Source organism: Chiloscyllium plagiosum, unplaced genomic scaffold (assembly GCF_037043375.1).
Source record: "Chiloscyllium plagiosum isolate Xiang-an unplaced genomic scaffold, Cpla_swu_hap1 HiC_scaffold_1, whole genome shotgun sequence".
NCBI lineage: Eukaryota > Metazoa > Chordata > Chondrichthyes > Orectolobiformes > Hemiscylliidae > Chiloscyllium > Chiloscyllium plagiosum.
In genome coordinates, this window is record NW_028270139.1 from 100025870 (window position 1) to 100050509 (window position 24640).

Genomic DNA, 24640 nt, shown 5'->3' on the forward strand with positions numbered 1-24640 from the left:
ACACAGATGTAGGAATTTGGGTAAGAGATGCAGGGAGGTGTGAGAAATAACATTTTCACACAGTGAGCAGTAATGACCTGGAACTTGCTGCCCACAAGGGTGCTGGAAGTGAAGGCAATCATTGATTTCAAAAGGACATTTGATGTGCACTTACCGTAAATAAAAGTGTAGGACTATGAAAATTGATGAGTAGTGAAACTGACTGAATTGTTTGGAGGAAAGCCAGTTTGGACTTTTTTTAATATTCATTTGTGGAATGTAGGCGTGGCTGGCTGGGCCACCATTTATTGTCCATCCCTAGTTGCCCTTGAGAAGATAGTGGTAAGCTACCTTCTTGAATCACTGCAGTCCACCTGCTGAGGGTTGACCCACAATGCCATTGGGGAGGGAATTCCAGGATTTTGACACAGCAACAATGAAGGGACAGCGATATAATTCCAAGTCAAGGTGACGAGTGCCATGGAAGGGAGCTTGAGGTGCTGGTGTTCTGATTTACCTGCTGCCCTTGTCCTGCTAGATGGAAATGGTCATGGGTATCGAAGGTACTATGGGAGGACCTTTGGTCAATTTCTGCAGTGCATCTTTTGGATAGTACACATTTCTGCTACTGAGCATCGGTGGTGGAGGAGGGAGTGGATGCTTGTGGATGCAGTGCCAATCAAGCGGCTACTTTGTCCTGGATGGCGTCATGCTTCTTGAGTATTGTTGGAGTTGCATTCATGCAGGCAAGTGGGGAGTATTCCATCACACTCCTGACTTGTGCCTTGTAGATGGTGGACAGGTTTTGGGAAGTCAGGAGGTGAATTACTCACCACCGTATCCCTAGTCTTTGACCCACTTTTGTAGCCATTGTGTTTATGTGGTGAGTCCAGTTGAGTTTCTGGTCAATGATAACCCCCAGGATGTCAATTGTGGGGAATCCAATGATGGGTAACACCATTGAATGTCAAGGCGTGTTGGTTCGATTTTCTTTTGGTGATGGTAATAGTCTACTATTTGTGAGGTGTGAATGTTACTTACCATGTGTCAGCCCAAGCCTGGATATTGTCCAGATCTTGTAGCATTTAACAATGGTCTGCTTCAGTATCTAAGGAATCGTGGATGAAGCTGAGCTTTGTGCAATCATTGAAGAACATTCCCACTTCTGACCTTATGACGGAGAGAAGGTCATTGATGAAGCAGCTGAAGATAGTTGGGCCTCACTACCTTGAGAATTTCCTGCAGTGATGTCCTGGAGCTGAGATGACTGAGCTCCAACAACCACAACAATCTTCCTATGTGTCAGGTATGACTCCGACAACCAGAGAGTTAGCCACCAATACCCCTTGATTCCCGTTTTGTTGGGGCTTCTCGATGCCACACTTGGTTAAATGCACCATTGATGTCAACACCTATTACTGTCACCTCAACTCTAGAATTTAGCACATTTGTCCAAGTTTAAACCAAGGCTGTAATGAGGTCAGGAGCTGCCCTGGCGGAACCTAAACTGGGTGTCATTGAGCAGGTTACTGCTGAGCAGATGCTGCTTGATAGCACCGTTGATAACATCTTCCATCACTTTACTGATGATTGAGAGTAGACTGATGGGGCGGTAATTGATGGGGTTGGATTTGTCCTGCTTTTTATGTACAGGACAATTTTCCTCATTGTTGGGTAGATGCTAGTGTTGTAACTGTATTGGAACAGTTTGGCCAAGTTCTGAAGAACAAGGTTTCAGTACTATTGCCAGAATATTATCAGGGCCCATTGCCTTTGCAGTATCCAGTGTCTCCAACCATTTCTTGATATCACATTGAGTGAACAAGTTGACTGAAAACTGGTTTCTGTAATGCTGGGGACGACTGGAGGGGGCTGAGATGGATCATACACTTGATCGGCCAATTGGCCTACCTCTGTATTGTAAATGACTTTACAGCTTGATTGTATAATGATCTTTTCTTTTATACATTGGTATAATACTTGTTCTTTTTTTTGTGCTACTGTTAATAGAACAGGTACTTCATCTAATGCCTCTGCCAATACGTGTCTACATACATTTGTTGGAATGTGAGTCAGAATGGTTGAGGCTTTTTCACTACCACAGAAAATGGTTGAGGTCAAAACATTCTGTTTTCAAGAAGGAGGTAAGTATAGCTCTTGTGGCAAAAGAGAAACAGTTAAAAATTACACAACACCAGGTGACAGTCCAACAGGTTTATTTGGAAGCACTAGCTTTTAGAGTGCTGTTCCTTCATCAGGTAGTTGTGGAGAATAAGAAAATAAGACACAGAATTTATAGCAAAAGATTACAGTGTCATGAAACTGAAATGATATAACAAACAAAGCTGGATTGTTGTTAAGTCTTTCATCTTGGATGTAGGTTTGCTTGCTGAGCTGGAAGGTTCAGTTTCAGACGTTTCATCACCACACTAAGTAACATCATCAGTCAGCCTCTGGATGAAGCACTGGTGATATTGCCCACTTTTTATTTATATGTTAAGGTTTCCTTGGATTTGGTGACATAATTTCCTGTGGTTATGCCATTCCCTGTGGTGATGTAATTTCCTGTTCTTTTTCTCAAGGAGTGATAAATGGGATCCAAGTCAATGTGTTTGTTGATAGAGTTCCAGTTGGAATGCCATGCTTCCAGGAATTCTCGTGCTTGTTTCTGTTTGGCTTGTCTTGGGATGGATGTGTTGTCCCAGTCAAAATGGTGTCCTTCCTCATCTGTATGCAAAGATACTAGTGAGAGTGGGTCATGTCTTTTAGTTGCAGTTTTTTTGCCTGTTTGTCCAATGTAGTGTTTGTTACAGTTCTTGCAAGGTATTTTGTAAATGACATTAGTTTTGCTTGTTGTCTGTATAGGGACCTTCAAGATCATTAGCTGCTGTTTTATATAAAAGGTGATATATCTCCTGAGGAGGTCATTACAGTTTCTCGCTGTGGCACATCAGAACTGGCAATTGATCAGTTGAGCATTGTATCCTGTTCTTATGAAGGCATCCTTGAGCACCTTCAGGTGTCCGTCATGTTCATCCTCATCTGAACAGATCCTATGTATGCATAGAGCTTGTCCATAGGAAGTGGCTGTTTTAATATGTTTCAGGTAGAAGCTAGAGACGTGTAGCATTGTGAAGTTATCCATACCACAGCAAGAACCGTGATGACCTTCTCTGGAGACAGACACGGGATGCAGCTGATAGGATACACTCTTCATTGTCCAGTACTTCCCGGGAGCTTAAAAACTACACCATGTTCTTCGCTGCCTGCAACACGTTATTAATGAGGATGAGCATCTCACCAAGACGTTCCCTACGCCTCCACTTCTCACCTTTAAACAACTGCCATACCTTAAACAGATGATTGTTCACAGCAAATTGCCCAGCCTTTGTGACAACATCGACCACAACACCGTACAACCCTGTCATGTCAACCACTGCAAGACGAGTCAGAGTGTCAACATGGATACCACCAATACCCGTGGGACATTATCTACCATGTACGTGTCAAGTAACTTGGCGACTCGGTCAATGTTATCTATCTCATTCGCTGCAGGCAAGGATGCCCTAAGGCATAGTTCATTGGAGAGACTAAGCAGACACTACAACAACAGATGAATGGACAGCGCATAACAATCACCAGACAGGGGTGTTCTCTCACAATCGGGAAACACTTCAGCGGTCAGGGACATTTGGCCTCGGACCTTCAGGTGACCCTCCTCCAAGGCGGACTTCGGGAGAGGCAACAATACAGAGTCTCGTAGCCAAGTTTGGTACCCATGGGGATGGCCTCAACTGGGACCTTGTGTTCATGTCACACTACAGGTGACCCCATTGCACTATACACACGCACACACACACTCTTACATACACTCTCACACAGACCCTCTCTCATGCACACAGATATACATCCTCCCACACTCACACCCACACACACCGTCTCACAGGATTATACTCCATCGTGCACACACACACATACACACTTTACCAACCTTTCACACACGCAAACACACACTCTCTCATGTGCACTCACTCACACACACACTCTCTCTCTCTCATGAACACACACATATAAATCTATGGGGTGAATTTGCATTTGTAGAATTATATTTACAGATACCTTCTAATTTGCTCAAAAAATGCGCAATCTACAGGCAGTCAATCCATGTAATATTTTGTAAGTTCCACTTTGGAAATAGAACCAGTCTGACTCAAGATCGGGACACAGATAGACTGACCTCACACCTTTAATGCATTGTCTGAGCTGTCACCTTTTGTTATAAAACTTTAAGTTATCCTGAGGAGGTGACTTAAAAGAAGTTTTGGGATTTACACATGAATGAACCAAAACATTCTAAAAGATGAAAGACTTAACAACAATCCAGGATTGTTGAATATATCATTTCAGTTGCAGGACACTATAATCTTTTGCTATAAATTCTGTGTCTTGTGGTCTTATTCTCCACAACCACCTGATGAAGAGGCAGCACTCCAAAAGCTAGTGCTTCCAAATAAACCTGTTAGACTCTTACCCGATGTTGTGTGATTTTTAACTTTGTCTACCCCAGTCCAACGCCGGCTCTTCCACATCATGGCTAAAAAGATGTGAGGGGAGGGCAGTATTAGGTTATTGAACTTGATCATCAGCCACAATCATAATGAATGGTGGATCAGGCTCAAGGGGATTGAATGGCTTATTGCTGCTCCCATCTTCTATGTTTCCTCTCGAGATATCCCATTTTCCTTTGGGGAGTAACCTGTCAGCTAACTTTGGTTGACTTGCTTAAATATTTTGTGAAATTAAACTGGCTTTACTCAGTTGTGATGTCAAGGCTGAGCCTAAGAAAATATTAGGAGATAAGCAGGTTGTTCCCTCGATGTTGGAGATTTGCGATATTTGAATTAACAGCTTGGTCAGAGATGAGACGAACCATTAATGGTGCGCAATGACTTGAAGTTAGTAATTCCCACTAGTTTCCCTGAATTTTGATTAGGGAGGATGAATGAGGTCATTTGAATCAAGCTAGCAAAAGTATCTACGTTGAATCCCTTTTGGTTTAAACTGTAGATTAAAAACTACTGCATGACTTGGATCAGCCATTTCAATTAATGTTGTATTTTGCAATTGTCTGATTTGGATTGCGAGACTCCTGAGAAGTACACTTGGTGTTGTTAGCTGAAAGAAGTCTATAGTTAGCAATATCCAAACAGAGCATGATTCATGACAAAAGGAAGTCTCAGTTTGAATAAGTGCAAACATAAGGAACTGTGAAGGAGGAATTTAGGATTCCTTTCAAATTTGCTGAATAGGTTTTAAGGTCATGTGATTATTAGATAATTAGCATCTTTTTAATTTGTCCATGAAAATTTGGACATTGCATTCTATGCCAGCATTACTCCCCATTTTGTCAGATAAAGAATCCAAAGTTAATTATATTTTCATTGTGTTATAAAATAATTCTGTAGCTTTTTCAGTTACAGAAGAAGTTTGTGAAGGAATATCAAATTGATATTTTTAATATTTTGGTAAATCAGGCATTGGAAGATTAACGCCTGAGCAAAGTCTCCTTTTAAAAATACAGCTCCAAATATTGTTCATTAACTGATTTTGAATCGTTAGATTACTTACAGTGTGGAAACAGGCCCTTCGGCCCAACAAGTCCACACCGACCCACCGAAGCATAACCCACCCATACCCCTACATTTACCCCTTACCTAACACTACGGGCAATTTAGCATGGCCAATTCACCTGACCTGCACATCTTTTGGACTGTGGGAGAAAACCGGAGCGGGGAGAACGTGCAAACTCCACACAGTCAGTTGCCTGAGGCAGGAAGCGAACCCGGGTCTCTGGTGATGTGAGGCAGCAGTGCTAACCACTGTGCCACTGTGCCGCTTCATATTTTAAATGAAGCTTTAATTTTGTCATAGGTTACTCATGGAATGTGGTTGATATTGGCAAGACCATGTCTACTGCCCCTATTCCTAATTGCCCTGAGAAAGTGTGATGGGCTTTCTCCTGAACCACCGGAAGTGCTTGTCAGGACTGTGCTGTTGCAGTGCTAATAGGTAGATTATTCCAGGATAACGGCCCAGCAACAATAAAGGAACATGATGTACGAGCTAGCCAGGATGTGGTTTGGAAGTGATGTTGTTAAGAAAGTAATGCTGATTTTGTATTTCACAATATTTTACAGAGATATATCAGGAAACGCTATTGTTACAGTTCAAATTCCAGCATGGTTCACCTTCCATTTCATTCTTCCTGTAAAAATGGACAAAATGAAGACCGAGTGCAGGCATTGTGCACAGTGTTTTCAACAAACATAAATTCAGAGATTTATTCAGAGATCCTTCTCTGTTAGAAATAGGAATAAAATTGCCTCATGCTTCAATCTAGTGTGAACAGATTAAGTGTTTCCTCCCTGCAGTTATAATCCTGTTTAATAATTTTATGAGTTTTAAGTATTCTATGTTGGGTTTCTTTGTGTGAACTGAATGCCAAGATCAAGGTTTAGGTTTAATCTCCAATCTGTACTAAGCTAATTTATATCACCAAGAATGGCAATGGGATTTCTACAATTCCTGAATCATGAGGGTGGTGTGGAGGTGAGGATCAACTGAGTTCTCATCCTTGTTCCCGGTTCATTGAAGTGACGCAGCAGATTTCTCCCTTTTGAGAACAGTCTGACAGGATAGAACAAGTTTAGGAGCAAATGCTAGAATAGGTACTGATGCTAGCTGATGCTAGAATAGGTACTGAAAACAATAAATGCTGGAGATCACAACGGGTTGGGCACCATCTGTGCAGAGAAAGCAAGCTAACGTTTTGAGTCTAGATCACTCTTCATCAAATCAACTCTAGACTCAAAATGTTGGCTTGCTCTGTTTCCATAGGACAGGTTAACCTGGGGCAGACAGGAAAGCGGAGTTGGTGATTACAACCAGGTCAGCCATGATCTTATTGAATGGAGGAGCAAACTGTAAGGACCAGATGGGCCACTCCTGCTCCTGTGTTCAGCATTTCTACTTGTGATAGCTCTACATTTTGGGGTGACCTTTTAATGGTTATTATTTAGGCTCATTCATGAGGTATAAAAAGCTTTGCATGGTTCACAATGGTCAGTGAAATCCTATCCCTAGTAAAAGAGATCTCTTTCAGGAAACAATAATAAAAAAAGATGTGAATGAAATAAAGAGTTAATTAAAACTGGGCAGATATTCATATTCAGTTTCACTTGTGTAAATATATATTCCCATTCATTTTCTGTTTCTCCTTTCTGTATTTGAACTGCTAGTTTGATGCCCAAGGTAGGGAAAATTTCTTAAAGTGTTTGACCTGACACTAGATGGCCGAAGAAGATTGTGCATAATCATACACTAAATCAAAGTTATTCTCAACCAATAAGCATCCATGAAAGAAATGCCGATGAAAAGTTTCTCTGTAGATAAACCACAGATATTGCATTCTTTGAATATTTCTGATGGTAAAACGAATCGTTTTCTTTTCTTTCCCTTATATTTTTTTAATGGATCATCAGATGGGAGCACTGCAGGCAAAGCCAACATTTATTGCCTTTTCTTAATTACCCTTGAAAAGATGATAGTGAGCTGCCTTCTTGAAATGCTGCAATCCATGTGCTGTAGGTACAGCAACAGTATTGTTCAGGATGGAGTTTCACAGACTTGAGTCAGCTCAAAGGCTGAACACATCTGCAATTACGTACTTTGTTGCAGAATTGTACTTGGGAGAATTAGCTGGCATTTTCACTTCATGATGAGCAATAAGCTCCACACTGATTATCTAAATGATGGAGCTCAATTTATTCATCAAAGACTGGGGATAAAACCTGAGATCCCCCCAGCTAACTAGCATTGTACCATGCTTTGTGGTCATTTTTCCAGGAAGTGATAGGGTTATACAAAAGTTGAGGTGCGTACCAGTCTTTAAATGAACAATATTTCCATTTTTAAGTGCCTATTTCTATGTGTAAAGTGATTAACATTTGTGACCTTAATAGAGTTATATTGCTCTGGAATGTTAATTGCTCTTAATAGGTCATTGGAACAAGCACAAAAGGTTAAGTCAGGAATTCAATCAGGGAAGACAGCAGGTCCAATTATTAGTTCCTGCTGTATATAGCTCTACATAAATTTCTAAACTCAATCTTTGTATATCCAGAAAAATGGCATGGGGGAAAGATTATTAAAAGGCAAATATAGTTAATGAGTAAGGAATTACTAAAGGTCCATAGTGTTAAGGGATGTGTAGGTTTGGTGCATTGGTCAGGAGTAAATATAGGATAATAGGATAGGGGAATGGGTCTGGTTGGGTTACTCTTTGGAGGTTGATATGGATTTGGGCCGAAGGGTCTGTTTCCACACTGTAGGGATTCTGTGATATTCTGTGAAAGGCAGTGGACATATTAGATTTTGGTAGATTTTATTTTTTTTTAATATGGTTAGTAGATGTGCTCCTTTCAATATGCAAAACTATATTAATGCCCTTCGAACAATTTAATCCATGGTGAATACATTTTTGCTACATCTATTGATCCAGTATAGATCCAGTATCATGTTTGTTCCCTCCATGTGGTTATTCATACAGTTACCTGGTTGAATGATTTTATGGAGTTGATCCAAAGAGAGATAAAGACTGGTTTTTAGATTTTGTATTTGTATCTACTACCTGTTCGCTGATGAAAGCAAATTCATCCTAGGGCAATCCTATTTGATTCGTAAAATAGCACAGCTCCTTGTGTTTGCGTACATTGACATGTGATGTCAAGATTACAGCCTCATTAGTGCATGCTGCATTTCTTCCAATTTCACTGTCTGACACTATTTCAATAATAGATACATAGGACAGGTCAAATGTTAAGTCTTTGAGGTTGCAGGGTAGATAAATAGTTGCAGAGCGGCCAGAGAAATCAAGATATCAAAAATAAACTTTTGAGATTGGAGGAAGCATCTTCACAGCTTAGGCATATGCCTAAGAATAAAGGCATGGAGGAAAGCCAGGCATATGGCCACAGCTGAACAATAAAGTTGCAAAATTACAAAATGAGTGTCAGCAGAACAGACTCTTGGTTTCTTGAGGATCTCTTCAAATCTCCATTGTGAAACAAGCAAGAAATCTATGCATTGCAAGTTTGAAAACCAGCCTGGCAAGGTTTATTGGAAGAGAAACCATTTTGTGCTGGAACAGAAGATCAAGATTTCACAGAGAAACGTAATGAAAGACGTCTGACATTTTAGTAGCTTACAATAATCATTGATAAAAAGTCGGGAACGGTCTATATTGGGAATATGGGGGAGGCTCCCATGAATTTTATCATGCTAGACAGTCAAATGGTGAGCAAAGGTGGATTAAAAGCCATGTTAGTGAAGAGAATTGGCCTTAGGAAGTATAAATGTACAACTTTGCATCTCATATGTCTGACTTGATCCTCTTAGCCAATGGTGATATTTTGGGGAAAACCTCTCCTAAAACAAAAATTCCCAAAAGGAGGAGTCATCCATGTTCACATTAAAGGATGAAAGTGGTTGAAAACATGCCTAAAGAAAGATAGGATTTTCTGACCAGGAGGATAACGTAAAGAAAAAGTGATCTTTTCATCTGGGGCAGGTTGAAATCATATCTCTTCAATGGTGTTGTTGCAGAAGTTAGAATGCAAAACAATGACAGTGCAGTAATTTCCAATGCTTAAAAATGTGTTGCTGGAAAAGCGCAGCAGGTCAGGCAGCATCAAAGGAGCAGGAAGGGCTTATGCCCGAAACGTCGATTCTCCTGCTCCTTTGATGCTGCCTGACCTGCTGCGCTTTTCCAGCAACACATTTTTAAGCTCTGATCTCCAGCATCTGCAGTCCTTACTTTCTCCTAGTAATTCCAATGGTCTAACTAGCCTTGTTCGCCTGTTGAACAAACTCTTCAAGGATAGCATGAGAAAACAAGCAGAATGACTGGATTTACCAGAGCACATTCACTCAGGGAAGCAGCATATAGGGTCTCACATTCGCAATCTTGTGTGATTGGATCATAAAGCTTTGGATTTACTCAGATTGGAGATTGTCATCAAGTCATTCAAGAAATGAAGGATATCCAATGAACTTAATGGGACATGGATAATCATTTGTGGAATGATGTGGACAGGACAGCCAATAAAGATGACATCATTCAAGAATAGATTGGGGTTTGATGAAGAGGTGGAGGGTAATTTTCATGGATTTTAATGTTCATTTCATGCTGTGATGCAAAGTAATATTCCACAGTACAAGAAAAATTTGGTGAAGTTTTATAAGCCTTCTTTTGATTTTGATGAACTTGATAAATTTGATGAGATTGGTGTGCAGAAATTAATAGATATTATTTAATTATAGAAGAAAGTTTCACTCCTTGAAAGTGAAGTTGCAGGTAGATAGGATAGTGAAGAAGGTGTTTGGTTTGCTTTCCTTTATTGGTCAGAGCATTGAGCATAGGACCTGGGAGGTCATTTTGCGGCTGTACAGGACATTGGTTAGGCCACTGTTGGAATATTGAGTGCAATTTGGTCTCCTTCCTAATGGAAAGATGTTTGAAACTTGAAAGGATTCAGAAAATACTTACAAGGATGTTGCCAGGGTTGGAGGATTTGAGCTATAGGGAGAGGTTGAATAGGCTAGGGCTGTTTTCATTGGAGCATCGGAGATTGAGGGGTGACTTTATAGAGGTCTATAAAATCATGAGGGTCATGGATAGGGTAAATAGATAAAGTCTTTTCCCTGGTGTCAGGGAGTCCAGAACTGGAGAGCATAGGTTTAGGGTGAGAGGGGAAAGATATAAAAGAGACCTAAGGGACAACTTTTTCACACAGAGGATGGTACATGTAGGGAATGAGCTGCCAGAGAAAATGATGGAGGCTAGTACAATTGTAACATTTAAGAGTCATCTGAATGGATATATGAATAGGAAGGGTTTGGAGGGATATGGGCCGGGTGCTGGCAGGTGGGACTAGATTGGATTGGGATGTCTGATTGGTATGGACGAGTTGGACCAAAGGGTCTGTTTCCATGCTGCACATCTCTATGACTCTAATTAAATTATTTTCCATGCTGTTTGTGTTATTTTTGGGGGCACAGTTGGCAGGAACCATCTCTGACGTGGCAGCTGTGATGGCTAGACAATGGAAGAGAATGAATTTCAGACTCTGAAGTATTACTTGTGAAAAATCCACTCCTAACGTTTTGACTGAAAAGTTGGAATGGAACTTTCCCAGCCCATTGAACAATGAAGCAAATGTGGCAAAATACAGAGAGAATGAAAGAAAATCATGACCTCAATGTTGAGAGAAAATGTGCTGATTTTCCCCTTAAGATTTCAATGGCAAATTCTGAAGCTTGCTAATATGCAACAAGCCTTATTTCCATGCCTTGCATTTCATTATCAGCTAATCTCACCTCATTTCTATATAGTTTGCAATTCTCCCCTTCTCTCCTGAGAAACTTGATGTCAACAATTCCTGCTTTGAAAGGCATTGTGGTGATCTGATAGCTCACGGCTTGCTTATTCGGGTGTCTATTTTGATGTCCCTTCACCAGGATATCCTTGAATGGTTCATGCACAGCATCCTCCTCCACTCTTTGTCTCCTGAAGTCAGCATCAGTCAACCCCAACATCACCACATCATCATGACTAACCTTGGACCAACTCAGAATCCAGTTCAGGCTTTCAGGATGTCACTTTGTAGTTCCGGGACCTCTTTTACATGCATGTTCCTGCCAGGGCACTTCGCATACAGGGACCAACTGCAGGATGTCCCTTGTGACTTATAGCTACTTTCTTACTGCTAAGTCACTTTATATTTCCTTGGAACCTCTCAGCCTCTGTGGATTGCATTGACTTTTAGCCAGAGGGAAAGAAGGATTAGTCGTCGTGGAGAATAAGGGATGTGAGCGCTGCTGAGAGAATGCACTGCATGCAGTATTGGGGATGATTGTCCATAAACTTTGCTGAGTTTTGTATGCAGTGGCAGGGTTAGAATGAGAGTGAACTGGCAAAGCAAAGATGGTAGCAATTTCTCCTGCAGAATATAGAAGACTATTCACCTTTGTCCTGCATTCTATCTGACCACGGAGACATCTTCAGTGCCTTGGTCTCCTTTGATGGTCTGTTAGGTAAAAGGATATGCTCTCTCTCACCACCCCATCACAAGGGCCTCCAGGTCCATAAAGAAAAACAGTTATCAGGTTCCCTACTGAGATTTCAGTTTCTTAAGAGGGTGGCATTTGAGGTAGTCCCTGACTTGCTGCACCTGAAACGGTGTGTAGCTTGGCATGAAATGCAATGGCAGCAATTTGAATGCCACACGGTTCCAGCAGCCATGGGAATGTCTGCTTTCTTGCTGCATAACTGCATTAGAAGGATATCTAAAGAGGCCAGTTTCTTTATTAATGAAGCGAACAGCAGAAGATAGCATGAGAAAAGTCACTGTGAGCCATGATATGACTGTAATACTCCACAAAAATAGCATTTAGCCTCAAAATTGGAAAATCTAGCATATAGTCTTAGAAACTTAACTTTTAAAAAGTTGTGACAGTTTTAGTGGTTGCTATAGCAATAGAACAAGAGCTTTCCAGCATCTGCAATGCTTTACTTTTGCAATAGCACCAGGTAAGTGATTTATTTGGCACAATGAACGAGTTTGTGCATTGGAACCATTCTGCTATTTCTCCCTGATACCTGACTGGTTCATGGTTGTGATTTGGATCAGTCAATCATTAACCTAAAGTATCACCCTTTGACATGACAGTAATTTCTTGTTTGGTGTATTTCTATAAGAATCAAATTTACATATATATTAGAAACATAGTGGCTCTTTGCAATCCCTATTATATTTAACTGAAGTAGTGTTTCCCACTATCGACCATTTGTTCTATCTTCATGCTAAAGAATGAAGATAGAGAAAAAATGCAAATTTATAAAACAATCCTTTCAGCTTCAAGAAAAATGTTAGCAATTTTGATGTTGGACGCTGGGACTGAAATATTTCTAGTAAGAATGTACATTCGAATTGAATATTTGTGCATGATCCAATTTGTTACTTAAACAGAAAAAAACTGCTATTAAATAAGGAATGTCCTTTAGGGTGTCAAATTAAAGTTATAGAGACGTACATCACAGAAACCAACCCTTCAGCCAGCCTGTCCATGCTGACCAGATATCCTAAATTAATCTAGTCTCATTTAATCTGACCATACTTCCCAATAACTGTAACATTCATAAATGTAAAAAAATGTGTAATGTATAATGAGTTAATTAGAGGGAACATTGCTGTAACTTGGTCTGAATTGGTCAGATAAACACCTGAAAATGCAAAGTTTTTTTTAATGATGTAGAATTTATCTCAATGAAATTTTGGAAATTTATGCCCCCATGAGCCACATGGGCAGTGGCAAGAAAGTTGAAAGAATGCAGCAAAAATGAAAAAAATGTTCAGTATTTCAATGTTGTGAGAAACATTTGCTACATTCCCTCAAGCTTTAAAATGAGAATTCAGAATCTTCATATTTCCATGTATTTGCATCTCATTATCAGCACAATTCATGACATTTCTACGCAATTTCAAAATGTCCTCTCCTTCCCTGAAAAACTAGATGATGTTAGTTCCTTTCGGAGTGGATATCTGGTGACAGTAACTCACTGCTTATTTCATTGTGCCTTCACTGCATAAGTCAGGTACGCCATTTTCCTCCACATTTCATCCATGCAAGTTGGCATTGCCAAACCATCACCTCACCACATACCTATGCCTGCTTTCATGCCAACTTGCACACCACTTCAGCACTTCAGGACTTCACTTTGGATCCTGGGGATTCTTATGGCTTGCATGTTTCTGCTATGTGAGTTTGTGTATGGAGCTACAATGTATCTTATGGTTCTAAGCTTCATTTCTTAATGCTAACACACTTTGTGCTTATTTGGTGCTTGCCAGCCCCAATGGCATGGATTGATATAGCACAGAGACAACATGTCTCTGGAGAGAGCACTGAACTGTCAAGAGAGTGGACATGCCATACCTACAGCAGCATTGTCACACCCACTCCATATGGTAGCAGCTTATGCAGCAAACACACTTCATCTGCTTCAAGCAAATGGCCACGTGTGAGAGTCAAAAGAGATCCGTTTTACTGGAATGAGGGGAAACCACAGTATTCAGGAATACTTCCACGGTCAGTCAAGGGACTCATCTAATTATAGTGCGTGGGCTTGGTCTTGGTGAGGCAGGTCCTCCTTTCTGGGGTTTGGGACCACAGACAGTTGTGCAGGTCAAATGAAAGAAGTCCAGAGATTTCAGGTGAGATGTGGTAGGAAAATCTGTCAGGATGGTGGACCAATTTTTCCTGCACTGAGACTGCATCTGAGGAGTGTGTGGTACTGCAGGATGAGGAACAGCGGTGAGGTGTCTCTAGTGAGGAAGCACAAAGGACAGAAAGGGTTTGTGGTTTGGGAGGATGGGTAGATGAGTGATATTGAGTGGATGTGATACGTTGAGTCTATGAGCCTTGGGGAGAGGTATATGTAATAGCAAAGTTACTACGATGGTCACACTGTGAGTGTGAGGTAGCAGAGAGGAGATAGTGGCACTTAAACTTGTGAAGTACAGCGGATCATTAATCACCTTCCTATATGGCTATGCATTGCATTTTACCCATGCCACAGCACTCACCCAGGCCACTACCTCAGTTCAGAGTGTCACTGTCTGGTGGTATGGCCTCCTTCACCAGCAAATAGGAAAAAAGCACTGCTTTTTTTTCCATTTCTTTACTCACCAGTGGCTCTGGGTCTCTGTCAGTGGGTCAAGGAGTTCATTTACCTTCTGGGACCTATCCTTCAGGATAGTGGCGCAGCATCACAGTGTGAGGAGCAGCACCTGAATCGGTGTGCAGCTGGGGTTTAAATATGGTACCAGCAGCATCAACGTTGTAAAGCACTAGTCATGGTGAGCAATTCCATTTCATGGCTATATGATTCCACGTGACAGCTACCAGATACACTGGCTGTATTAGTACTGGGATGAAGAGCAGAAGATTGCTTGGGAAGAGTTATCATGGATCGTGGTGGAGCAGGCACATTGAATCTCACTTGAAAATGCACTTTGCTAAAACAAAATGTAAAAATTCAGTCTGTGGTTTTAAAATACTTTACCCATTGTGGAACAGAACCATACTAACCAGCGTAATTGTACCTTCAAAATCTCCAACTGTTATGTGTTTTGTAAAGTGAATTTTGTAAAGCGTTCAGTTACCCAGGTTAATTAAGGGAGAACAAGTGAGCTGGTTTCCTTCTCCTGATTTTTCGCAGTGGTTCCTAACAGAAGGATACAGTCCTATTGACAAAAGCCCTCACTCTGAAGTACGCTCACATCAGGGAGAATCCCCACTGTGCCAAGTACAAGACAAAGAGTCAATTCTCTGAAAAGCTACCTGCAACAGCTATTTGTGGGTGAGGAGTGGGTAAGGGGGAACATTCATTGGTCCATTGGTAAAGGATTTAGAGGAGGGACATGATTGTGTAGAATTTAAAAGAGGTAATACATATGCCAAAACAAAACAACCGCAGAGGCTGGCGATCTGAGACAAAAACATAAATTGCTGGAGAAACTCACCAGTCTGGCAGCATGTGTGGAATGAGAGCAGAGTATCATTTTGAGTCCAGTGCCTCTTCATCAGAAGAATTTGAAGAGTCACTGGATCCAATACCTTAACTCTGCTTTCCACAGATGCTGCTAGACTTGCTGAGATTCTCCAGTAATTTCTGTTTTATAATGCATATGCCGTATGGTGTCAATAGCTATAGAAACTAGAAAACAACTATTGTTTTAACCATGTTAAGAAATACCTTTTTTTGAAATTACTGATGTAAACTGACATTCCTCATAGATTTGTACAACATGGAAATAGACCCTCCGGAGGAGAAAGTGAGAATTTCAGATGCTGGGGATCAGAGCTTAAAAATGTGTTGCTGGAAAAGCACAGCAGGTCAGGCAGCATCAAAGGAGAAGAAGAATCGATTCTCCTTCTCCTTTGATGCTGCCTGACCTGCTGCACTTTTCCAGCAACACATTTTTAAGAATAGACCCTCCGGTCCAACTTGTCCATACCGATCAGATAACTGACATATTCCCATTTGCCAGCAATTGGCCTATATCCTTTAACCCTTCCTATTCATATATCCATCCAGATGCATTTTAAATGTTGTAATCATATCTGTCTCCACCACCTCATCTGGCAGCTTGTGCTGTGCACACACCACCCTCTGTGTGAAAAGGCTTTGCCCTTCAGTCCCTTTTAAATCTTTCCCCTCTCACCTTAAACCTATGCCCTCCCCTACCCTTGGAAAAAGACCTTGGCTATTCACCCTACCCATGCTCCTCATGATTTTATAAATCTCTATGAAGTCACCCCTCAGCCTGCAATGTTCCAGGGAAAATTCAGCCTCTCCCTGTAGTTCAAACCCTCCAAACTTGGCAACATTCTTGTAAATCTTTGCAACCCTTTCAAACTTCACAATATCTTTCATTCAGCAAGTAGACCAGAATTGAACACAGTATTCTAAAAGTGGCCTCACCAATGTCCTGTATAGCTGCAACATGACCTTCCAACTCCTTTACTCAATGGACTGATCAATGAAGGCAAATGTGCAAAACTCTTTCTCAACCACCCTGTCTACCTGTGACTTCACTTTCGAGGAACAATGCACCTGCACCCCGAGGTCTATGTTCAGTCACACTTCCTAGAGCCCAACCATTAACTTCATATGTCTTGCCCTGGTTTTCTTTATACTGGGTACTGATGCTGGACTGAGATCATTTTTGAAAATGTATCATAAAAATAGGCATTTTAAAAATGCCTAGGGTTATTAAGAAAGCATATGGTGTTTTGGCCTTTCATCAACAGCGGGATCGAGTTTAAGTGCCGCGAGGTTTTGCTACAGCTCTACAAGTCCCCGGTGAGACCACATTTGGAATATTGTGTCCAGTTCTGGTCCCCCTACTGTAGGAAAGATACAGAGGCTTTGGAGAGGGTGCAAAGAAGGTTTATCAGGATGCTGCCTGGACTGGAGGGTTTGCCTTATGAAGAAAGGTTGAATAAGCTCGGACTTTTCTCTCTGGAGAGAAGGAGGAAGAAAGGAGACCTGATAGAAGTGTACAAAATAATGAGAGGAATATATAGAGTCAATAGCCAGAGACTTTTCCCCAGGGCAGGATTGACTGGTACGTGAAGTCATAGTTTGAAGATATTAGGAGGAAGGTATAAAGGATACTTCAGAGGTAGGTTTTTTACGCAGAGAGTTGTGAATGCATGGAATGCGTTACCAGCGGTGGTGGTGGAAGCAGAGTCATTGGGGACATTTAAGTGACTACTGGACATGCACATGGATAGCAGTGAGTTGAGGGGTGTGTAGGTTGTTACTATATTTTACATTAGGATTAAATCTTGGCACAACGTCGTGGGCCAAAGGGCCTGTTCTGTGCTGTACTTTTCTATGTTCTACATTCTATGTTCTAAAAATGGCTAAAAAGAAGCTTGCACAGGAAAATATCACATTTGAATTTCTGATGGATTTTTATTTTGGACCGGTGCTGTATGGGACAGTTTAGGGTGGATAGGAGTATCCTTGTCACTGTCTTGGCAGCACATATGTACCTCTTGAACCAGAAGTTTGAATGAAATACACAGATACTTTTGAGAGGTGATTCAAGTTCTTTTAAGTTGGTGTATTGTGTACACTGAATTAACAATTACTGTCAAATCTAACCAACAACAAGAAAAACCATGGTTTCTTCCACTTACTGTTTTCTATTTTTCCTTTTTTTAATAGGTTTTATTGGGATTTGATAATGCTGATGCTTATGGTTGGAAATCTCATCATTATTCCTGTGGGAATCACCTTCTTCACTGAGTCAACGTCAACCATTTGGATTGTTTTTAATGTTGCATCTGACACCTTCTTCCTTTTGGACCTGATTGTCAATTTTAGAACTGGAATTGTTGTCGAAGATAATGCCGAAATCATACTGGACCCAAATGTTATCAAGTGGAAATACTTAAAGAGCTGGTTTATCATTGACTTTATTTCTTCTATACCAGTGGATTATATCTTCCTGATTATAGAAAAAGGATTTGATTCTGATGTTTACAAGACTGCCAGAGCACTGAGAATTGTGAGGTTTACAAAAATCCTTAGTCTCTTGCGATTATTAAGACTTTCAAGACTTATACGATATATCCACCAGTGGGAGGAGGTAAGGGACTTCTTAATCTTTTAAATCGTGGGTCAGATTGCAATTTGAGAAGCTATTTTTAATTATTTCTTTAAACCACACTGATGGTATTGTTACAAAGCATTTTGGTTTGGTAACAATGTAAACTATACTGTAAAGGTTAGAGGTGAATTTGCCCTGACTGCCTTCCAGTAAGCAATGTTCAATCAACTTGTGAAAATAGTCAGTCACACATTGCTTAGATTCTAATTAATTGCAACTGGAGCAAAGAAATTCTAAAATATTCATCAGGAGTTGATGGATTTGTAAATGTTTAAAGCTTATTTTGAAAAGGCAACTTAAATGTTAGCATGCCTCAGAATTCGGGCCTAGCTGAGCATGGTGAATGTTCCTGGGTCTTACTGAACAGTCTGTGTCCAGCCATGGTCTCTTCATCCCTCCTGTGGCCAAAGTCCCTTTGACACCCCCATCTTCCATAGTTTGTCCATATCTCTCTGTACAGGCAGGCAAATAGGGTTAATAGAAGTGTCCATTCTAACTGGAGAAATCTTAACTCTGCACCATTGGTGGAACCAGAGCAGATAAGGAAGGTTAAAATCTTAAAAACCTGAAATACAACCCCACTCAACGACTCTGAGGAAATGGTCTTTCAGCAGCAATGTTTACAGTAGATGTATGTCTGCTTGTATACCCCAGGCTGACACAGTGGAGTCTGGTCTCCAGTCCTCATGGACATCTTTGGACCAATCCACAAGAGCTAGTGTACAATGACCACCTCATGTTAAAAACTTTCATACACAATCATCTCAAAGTTTGAAATCTGAAATGTCTGGACATTCATGCTCAAACTCAATAGTGACAGACCAGGATGACATTTAGCCATCGTTGCCAGGGACCTCAGCCTTTTCAACATTGATACCACTGGCAAGCAGCAGGAACAAGATTGCTGTTATACCTTCTTCTGGAAGAAGAGTACCTGCCTCCAAGGGTTGGCTTCACTGTGAAAGACAGACTAATTGGCCATCTCAGAGACTCCACTTGTGGGGTTAACAAATGCTTCATGATTCTTCAGTTCACCTTGCCCAGGCCCCATGCACTACAGTCCTCAGCATGTATATCCCAACGCTGGATACTACAGTCAATTTGAGAGAGCAACTGTACTCCAATCCTGGACAGTCTGAAGGGTGACAATCCAGGGTTGGAAAGGACATGGACCTCAGGAGAAATATAATCGGCAGAGAGGGGTTAGGGAGATCCAACAGTAATGATACCTTGCTCTCGACAAAATGCTTGAAACAGGGCTGATATCAGAATCAAAACCTCGTTCACCAAAGAGGCGGGTACAAGGCCTCCTGGCAACACCTCACTGCAAAACGCTGGAGTACATCATCATCTGAACAATGGGCTACAAGGATATGTACATCACCTAAACCTCAACAAGAGTTAATGATTACTGAATGGACCCGCCTCCTAATTTTCTCTGAGATAAATATCAATGTTGCTCCAAAACAGCGATGACAAGAGAAATATTGCCATGAGAAAATAAAACTGTAGCACTCAAACAGCCTGATTGGAGAGCTCTATTCAGCCAGCCTGAAAACTCTCACTGACCCAGAGGTGCAGAGTACCCACAGCACCTGATCTTCCCCCATGGCCTCCATTAGATGTACCTGCGAAGAGATGCTAAAGAACAATAAAGTGTCAGGAACAGATGGAATCCAAAGCCATAAAATATACCGGAATTGCATATTCAGCCATGATCATATTGAATGGTGGTGCAGGCTCAAAGGGCCTATGAATCTACGAACACATACGCTGTGTTGGTATGATTACATGACTTTATTTCCATTATCTAGAAGATAAAGGGTGTGGCAGGAGATCTCAGCAATGCTGCAATCATGTTCATCTTCAAGAAATGTGAAAGGTCAGACTATAGTAATGACAGAGAAGTTTCCTTGCTGTCGGCTATAAGAAGGTTATTACAAGAACCCTCCTCAATTGTCTTCCCCCTGTGGCGAATCCTCAAAGTGGATTCTGCCCTTTAAGGACTACAACCATAGGATTTTCATTACTCAGTAACTACAAGAGAAATGCAGTTAACAGCACCAACCTTTCTACATGTCTTCTTTGCACTAAAACTTTGAAACAGTCAATAATGAGGAACTGTACAACGTCCTTCTCTGTTTAGGTTACTCCCAAAAGCTTGTTGGCATTCTTCACTTGTTCTGTGATTATATAAAAGCAGTGATCCTGATCAACAGATCTACCATGGATCCAATTCACATTTACCAGGAATGTGTGAGTCTACTTTCCCTCTGGGAGCTCCCTGCTGAGTGGAACTATTCTCCAGAACTGTTCAACCTGTACTGGCTGCCAGCCCATTTCAAGGTCATCCCAATCTCTATCATTGAGGGACAGAACACAGGTGATGTTTGAGGCTGCACACATGGAGAGTCCAAGCTCCAAACCATCATCAAGACCTTCACCGAGGAATGTGATAGCACGCATCTTGCTTTAAATATTCCTAAGGTGAAGGTCCTCCACCAACCTGACCCTGGTTGCTGGTTGTGAAATCCATCATGAGGTGTTGGACAATGTGGACCATTTTCCATACCTTGGGAGCTTACTGACAAGGGCAGTAATCCACAATGAGGTTCGACATGGCCTTCAGTTTGCCAGCACAGCCTTCAGTCACTCAAGGAAGTGACTATTTAAAAGACCTGGACCTCAACCCCAGCATCAAGCTCATGATCTACAGAGCAGTTGTGATACACACCCTCTTATATGGCTCAAAGATGTGCAGCAGGTGCCTCACATCCTCAGAGGCACTACCAGCCTTGCCTCTATAAGATCTTGTAAATCCATTGGCAGACAGGCACACTAATGTCATGTTCTCACTGAGGCGAACGTTCCCAGGATTGAAGCATTGAGCACATTCGATTAGTTCTGCTGGAGAGGCCTGACATAAGTCTCCTAAAACACATGCTCTACTCAGAGTTTTGACATGGCAAGCGAGGACCAGAAGGGCAGAGGTAATGTCTCCCTGAGAAAGTGTGACATCCCCCATCAACACCTGGGAAACCCTGGCCTAAGGCTGAGAAAGTAGAAGGAAGCCATTTGGATACACACCGTTTCCTCAAATCTCATCGCTGACAGCAAGATGAAGCCAAACATTAACAGAAGAAGGAACATGGGGCATTCTGGGCATCCCATGTTCCCACTCCCCAAACTATTTGCATTACCTGTAACAGAAACTTCAGATTGTGCATTGGACTCTTGAGTCAGCTGAGAGCTCATTTTAAGTGTAAAACTAAATCATCCTCAACCACGAGGCTGTCCAAGAAGGAAAAAAATTGTTCATCCTTTGTCCAAATCCAAAGATGTTTTGGTTCAGAGAATTTCTGCCCAAATCTCAATAGATGTGAACACATTGGTCAATACTGTTGCAGGATTCAATAGGAACTGATACTAATTTGCCAGTCTTGTTCAGGGAAAGTCGAAATGAATTATAAATATCAGCCTGGTGCTGGAATGTTGCTGTTGTGAACATGATTTGGAGGAGCCGGTGTTGGACTGGGGCGGACAAAGTTAAAAATCATACAACACCAGGTTATAGTCCAACAGGTTTATTTGGAAGCATTAGCTTTCAGAGCGCTGCTTCTTCATCAGGTAGTTGTGTAGAAGGACTATAAGACACAGAATTTACAGCAAAAGGGTTACAGGGTCACGTGGTTGAAATATATTACACAAACCTAAATTGAGTCTTTCATCTTTTAGAATGGTTTTGCTAGTTTTGTTTCATTAAAATCTAAATCCCAGAACTCCTGTTAAGTCATAATTCTCAAGATAATTTCAGGTTTTCTAACAAAATGTATCATCTCAGCTCAGACAATGCATTAAAGGTGTGAGCTTAAAGTCTGTGCCCCAGTCTTGAGTCAGACTGGTTCTATTTCTAAAGTGTGATTTACAGAATCTTATGTGGATTAACTGTAGGTTATGCATTTTTTGAGCAAAATAAAATAAAATTCTGCAAATACAGATTCACTTCATAAACTTATATGCGTGTACATGAAGGAGAGACAGAGTGAATGTGTGTATGTGAGTGTGTTCGTGTGGGTGTGAGTGCATGTGAGACAGTGTGCGTGCAAGTGTGTGTAAGCTTGGTAAAAGTGTGTGTGTGAATGTGATGGGGTATATGCCTGTGAGAGGGTACGTGCATGGGTGTGAGTGTGTGGGTGTATGTTGGCTGCATATGAGTGTGTGTGTGTGTGTGTGTGTAGTGCAATGGGGTCATCTGTGGTGTGACATGAACCGAACGTCCCAGTTGAGACCATCCTCATGGGTACCGAACTTGGCTATCACCCTCTGCTTACACATAATTGCAGCACACTTTTCACATGCATTCACACCCACATGAACACACTTACATACACACCCTCATTTTGTCTCTCCTGCATGTACACACATATAAGTTTATGGGGTGAATCTGTATTTGCAGAATGATCTTTTATTTTTCTCAAAAAATGCATAATCTACAGCAATCTATGTAAGATACTGTAGATCCCACTTTAGAAATAAAATCAGTCTGACTCAACTGGGACACAGACTTTTATCTCACACCTTTAAAGCATTGTCTGAGTTGAGATGACAGATTTTGTTAGAAAACCTGAAGTTATTTTGAGAATATGACTTAAAAGGAATTCTGGGATTTAGATTTTTTTTAAACTGAAACTAGCAAAACCATCCTAAAAGATGAAACACTTAATCTAAGTTTGTTTAATATATTTCAGCTGCATGACACTGTTACCCTTTTGCTATAAATTCTGTGTCTTATGGTCCTGCTCCACAACCACCCGATGAAGAAGCAGCACTTACAAAGCTAGTGCTTCCAAATAAACTGTTGGACTATAACCTGGTGTTGTGTGATTTTTAGCTTTGCTTTTGTGAGATGTAGATTAAAAGGTACAGCTAATAATGGAAAGATTTATGCTCCATAATTTGAATATTCAGCTCGATACATATATCTTTTGTTTTATTGGACATCTGAAAATATTAGTACCAAACCCAATTCATTATCCACTAACAGAATGATGATAGAATGCTATGCACATTCTCAGCAATTTCTGTTTACAAATTGACGGTGTATCTTTCACACATATTAGTCAATTGAGAGAATACCTGGAAGAACAATTGTATCTAGCTATCATTATACATTTGATAGTGATTAAACATCTATGTAAAATAGCACAATAATTGTATCGAATAGAGTAATAACTTTGACACGTTCTCTGACTCAGTACCAGATCTTGACCAGATTGTTATTGGAATGAATATCTAATATCTCTGCAATACTGAGGTCTTTGTGCAGTATTACCTTCTATGGTGGTCTCTCTTTGAGACACTAACTTCATATACAAGCTACTCCACCAGTTCCTGATAGTCCCTCTGTGAATGCACATATATTAATGGAGGGAATATTATTACTTTCATGCACAGTGAAGGAGGGAAGTGGAAAATGACCCATTAACTATCATCATGCTACTGAGATTTCCTGGGATTTTGAGGGTGGGAGTCCCGAAGTTGCACATGTAGTAGGGCCAGTTGTAGCATCACCATTATAAAGAGGCTGGACTGATGAACCAGTTGGCCTATTTTCCCATTGCCTGTCAATGTTCAGTGCTCCATCAAAGCAGTACTTAAAGACTGATGAAGCAAATATCTCCCATTGGATACACATGGAAATATGTTGCAGGCCTAGGAACAGACTGCAGGTGAAGAACAAAAAATACATTTTTGTGGTACTAAATAAAAAGCAAAAGAACTGTGGTCACTGTAAATCAGAAACAAAAATAGAAATTGCTGGAAAAACTCAGCAGGTCTGGCAGCATCTATGAAGAGAAATCAGAGTTAACGTTTCAGGTCCAGTGACCCTTCCTCAAAACCCTGTCTCGGGTCATCGGACCTGAAATGTTAACTCTGATTTCTCTTCACAGATGCTGCCAGACCTGCTGAGCGTTTCTAGCAATCTCTGTTTTTATTTTTGTGGTGCGTTTTCCTTCAACCATGAATAATCAGAAGACCTCAGAGGCTGTGGTGAGAGGGACAATTCCTATTTCCCACCTGAAGTACTTACTGTTCAGTTTCCTCGGAGCGTATTTCCTGTGCCAAATCAAAGTACATAGCACATTGAGCAAAATAAGTTTTCACATTAAACTCTTGGGCAACATTTCAGAAGTAGAACTGGACTATTGTTGTTTTGAAAATTATAGTTTGAAAATGTTGATAGTTTTGCCATCAGAATGAGTGAACACCTTGTGAAAATGAGTTGAAAAACAAAACTTAAGGGCAGCCTGTGTTTTCTCAGTAAATAATTGAATATTGAACAAATTATTCAGCAT

General features: G+C 40.9%; 1 protein-coding gene across 1 annotated transcript in view; it reads left to right on the top strand.

The window, feature by feature from the left end:
* LOC122549029 (potassium/sodium hyperpolarization-activated cyclic nucleotide-gated channel 1-like) overlaps nt 1–24640 on the top strand; it is a 279591-nt gene that overhangs the window by 28890 nt on the left and 226061 nt on the right. The window contains exon 2 of the mRNA XM_043688170.2: nt 17840–18263. Coding sequence (XP_043544105.2) covers nt 17840–18263 — 424 coding nt within the window. The remainder of the gene's footprint in view (nt 1–17839; nt 18264–24640) is intronic.